The sequence below is a fragment of the Galeopterus variegatus genome, unplaced genomic scaffold (genome assembly GCF_000696425.1).
Source record: "Galeopterus variegatus unplaced genomic scaffold, G_variegatus-3.0.2 Scaffold771, whole genome shotgun sequence".
Lineage (NCBI taxonomy): Eukaryota > Metazoa > Chordata > Mammalia > Dermoptera > Cynocephalidae > Galeopterus > Galeopterus variegatus.
This window is the reverse complement of record NW_007726882.1, coordinates 382959-387152: the sequence shown is the minus strand read 5'-3', so window position 1 is coordinate 387152 and position 4194 is coordinate 382959. Positions and strand designations below refer to the sequence as shown.

The window sequence follows — 4194 nt, the reverse complement described above, 5'->3', positions numbered from 1 at the left end:
CTACCATGTAATCAGCCAGCAGGTGAAGCCTTCCACTCAACTCGGCATGGGCGAGCCCCTCATTAGAGGTCCTGCCTGTGTGGAGTTTGGATCTACTCATTTTGAAAGGGATTTAAATAAGCTAGAGAGAAAAGAACAAAAAAAAAGAATTCAAAAGTGAGAAAAATACTCTAGAGGTTAAAGGAAATAAACTTCTAGAGTCTGCATCAGAGGTGCAGCAGATGATTTAACAGCTGTCATACCTGATCGCACCCCAGAAAATGCATCTGAACTCGTGTTAAAAAGAACTGCTTTTGGATCAGCCAACTACCTGAGTGATCTTAGGCAAGGCAGTTCTCCAAGCTTCAAATTATGCTTAGCACACAAGATTATGCTGAGAAACAAATGGGAATGGCCTTTATAAACATAAGTAACACCTTAAGAATAAGGAATTACTGTGAAGAAGAGGACAAAGGCCAGTTCTTTCTCTCGCTCTAAGTTCGGACATGGTAGGATATAATGGGAAGAAAATACTTAGGTTAACTGAAAATATTTGGGTTCTAAGAATGATTAAACATGGAAACGAGCTACAAGAGGAGACCAGGGGCTCTTCATTCCTAGATTCCTTTTGATAGAGGAAATATCTTTCTTTGAATGTTTAAATAATTGTCCTTCTAGAAATAAAAGGAATATTATCACCTGGCATTTAAATTCTACTTTTCCTCCAGAAAAGGATTTTTAAATTATCTCATTTTCAGTGACTCTTAATTACAACTCTGTAATTCTCTGAATTATATGTACTGTTCAGTATGAGAAAAAATTTCAGAGTTGAGTATGGAAATGTCTTCTACAGCAGTATCTGCTGATATAAAAGCATCCTGGGAACAGAAGCTGGTCTCCATCATTGTATGCCCCACAGCATCAGCCCCTTACTCAGTGAGTAAATAACTGAGGAAAAATGAGACTCAACTGACAGTGACCAATTTCCTAAGGAATTCCAGTGTATATGATAATAAAAACAGTATTTAACATTTATTGAGCACTTTACACACACTAACTTATGTAATTCTCACCATAGCCCTCTGAGGTAGGTATTATTATTACCACAATTTGTAGGAAAATGAGATCAAGAAGTTAAATAGCTCGCCCAAGGTCACAGAGCTAGTAAGGAACAGTGGCAGGATATCAACTCAGAAGTTGGACTCCAAAGATAATCCCCAAAACCGTGGAAGCATTGAGAAAACAGGCCAAATATCCTAAGAAACCATTTTGGTGCCTCACTTAAAGAACCCACAGACTGTATGGCTGTAAATTAGTGCAGCCGTTCTGGAAAACAGTATGGAGGTTCCTCAAACAATTACAGATAGAACTGCCATATGATCCAGCAATCTCACTGCTGGGAATGTATCCAAAGGAATGGAAATCATCATGTCAGAGGGATACCTGCACTTCCATGTTTATTGCAGCTCTATTTACGGTAGCCAAGATATAGAATCAACCTCCATGTCCACCTACAGATGACTGGATAAGGAAAATGTGGTATACATACTCAATAGAATACTAGTTTACTATAAAAAAGAATGAAATACCATTTGCAGCAACATGGATAAACTTAGAGAAAGTGATGTTAAGTGAAATAAGCCAGGCACAGAAAGAGAAATACTGCATGTCCTCACTCATAAGTGGGGGAAGGGGCCGACCCCCTGGCTCACTCGGGAGAGTGCGGTGCTTGGGTGCGCAGCGGCGCTCCCACCGCGGGTTCGGATCCTATATAGGGATGGCCGGTGCACTCACTGGCTGAGCGCCGTGCGGGCGACACCAAGCCAAGGGTTGCGATCCCCTTACCGGTCACAAAAATAAATAAATAAATAAATAAATAAATAAATAAATAAATAAGGGGGGGAAGAATGAAAGAAAGAGAAAAAAGAATCATAATACATTGAACTCTCAAAAAAAAAGAAAAAAGAGAACAGAACTCTGGTTATTAGAGGTGGAAAAGGGGAAGGGGGAGTGGGTTAGCAAGAAATTAGTGAAAGGTCACAAAGATTGATTATGTTTTATAAACATGAGTATACTAATTACCCTGATATGACACCTACATATTGCACACATGTATTGATATGTAAATCTGTACCCCACAAACATATAGTCAATTAAATAAAATTCCACAGCCGAAAATTAATAAAGGACCCACATGTGTTAAATATCTAAACAGGTGCTAAAGCAAAATCCCTAACAGTGAGAAGAGGGGACACAAAAATTAGATGCATTTTATGAAACTCTTACTGAACACTGACTAGTAATGTTAGGAAGGATTTTTTTTGGCCCTAAAAAAAAAAATCAACCTAATAATCAGCAGTACTTATGCAGACAGCTGTATCCATCACCTGATTCTTTAGTCTTTGCACTCTAATGATGTCTATCAATAAAGGGGTGTGTGTGTGCCTGAGTGTGTATGGCACCTTGTTCATCCTATTAGGGCTGACTACAAGGAAGAAAGGAGTAGCAGGCAAACCAGCCATGCAATAAGACTGGAACTTGGGCAAAACAGACTCTTGTAGGTCTTGTGAATAATTTAGCCAAGTGGTCATTCATATAAAATCCACTTGTAAAGCTGTACTGTCACCTCTTCTTTAAACTTTCGCTTGACAATTTTCTCCTTCCAAAAGGAAACTACTATCCCCCAAATTCCCTCCGTAGTGAAAAGTGAACAGTCTTGTAAAAAGAGAAAGCCAAATCATAATTCTTCAAAACTGATTTTGTTGGAGTCTGAAAGAACTATTGCCCTACAGAACTTTTGGCATAAACAGACACTCTGAGAACAGCCAAATAATTGTATAAAATGAAATGGCACCGCTCCAGCCAAAGTCCCAAGCAGGAGGAGGAAGGTGGAAGCCATTTGTAACAATTTCAGCTGGGGGAAAAAGCTTCACTAGGAAGCCAAAAGAGGAAGCTGTAAACTATTTACACGGGTCTGAGAAAACAGACAGATTGATGCTTTTTCTGTTTTTTGTTTTATTTTGTTTTGTTTTTCTGGGACCAGCTAGGCAGATTTTACAATGGGGAGACAGGAGATCCTCCCGTGGTAATTTAGCACAAGGACATTACTTGTAGGAAATGTTATGGTGGCTTAGCATGTGTTTTCCACACCTCACTTTGTTTTGTAAATTGGAGTCTTGATACATCTGTACAAAAAGACAAATAACTGCGTTAGTGCCTGAAAGGCAAGCTATTATGAGCAGTTGAGGGGGAAAAAAATCTCAATTAGGACAGGAGCATCAGAGTCTGATAAAAGAAACACCAAATCAGCCTCTCCCCAGTAAGCCAAGGCCGTTTTCTCGGATCGACCTCTCCACACCAATTGAAGGTACCAGCAGTTAAAATCTGTAATGAAACCAGAGCTCTAGGGCCCTCCACTTATCCGCCACCAAGAAGAAAAGAAAACAAAGCAAAAATAAAAGACACCTAGTGAGCTCCTCGGGCCCATATGTTCTGGCAGAAGTGGAACTCACACGCTCTGCTCGAAACCGGATTATCGAATTATCCTGCCTCACTAGTTAAACACTAGACAAGGGGCCTGGCCAGGGAAGGCGGGCTTAAAAAAAAAAAAAAAAAAAAAAAAGACATTACAGCCCTAGGAGCCACCTCTTTTCCCGGCGCCCTCTAGGTCATTGCAGCTGTACTCGTACACAGCAGAAACTCCAAACCTGTCCTAACAGCTGTCCAGGTGAAATTAGAATCAGGACTGCTGCCTCTCTCCACCGGCCTCCGCAAACACAGGAGGGAACGGGGGGCGGGGGCGACCACTCCAACAACTGATGCTCGACTACATGACTCGAGAGGGGATGGGAGGGGCGGGAGCACTAAGAACTAAGTGTGGTCAGGAATCCGTGACAATGGTGGCACCAGCGTCAGGTCAAAGGAGACGCAATCTGAGCGTCTGGCCGATCAGTCCAGGTGCGCACAGGCGAGCGCCGGAGCTCGGGCAGAAGTGGGGGGGCCTGGCTCTGGGAGGCTCCTGGTCCCCCGCCCCCGGCCCTCACCTTTCTGCTGTAGGTATTGCATCTGATGCCGCTGGCTCGGTCGCTCCTGCAGCTCCTGCAGCACGCGGGAGTCGCCGGCGCCGCCGCGGCCGCCCAGGAACACATCGGAGCCGGAGGCCTCGGTGGAGCTGTCGAGGCTGTCGCGGCGCGGCTGGCGACCCCCGGGCCCTCG

The 4194-nt window shown here is 43.2% G+C and overlaps 1 protein-coding gene across 1 annotated transcript in view; it reads right to left on the bottom strand.

Annotated features, from left to right (window-relative positions):
* Nucleotides 1-4194, bottom strand: part of TBC1D30 (TBC1 domain family, member 30) — a 102095-nt gene that overhangs the window by 77446 nt on the left and 20455 nt on the right. The window contains exon 3 of the mRNA XM_008572273.1: nucleotides 4023-4190. Coding sequence (XP_008570495.1) covers nucleotides 4023-4190 — 168 coding nt within the window. The remainder of the gene's footprint in view (nucleotides 1-4022; nucleotides 4191-4194) is intronic.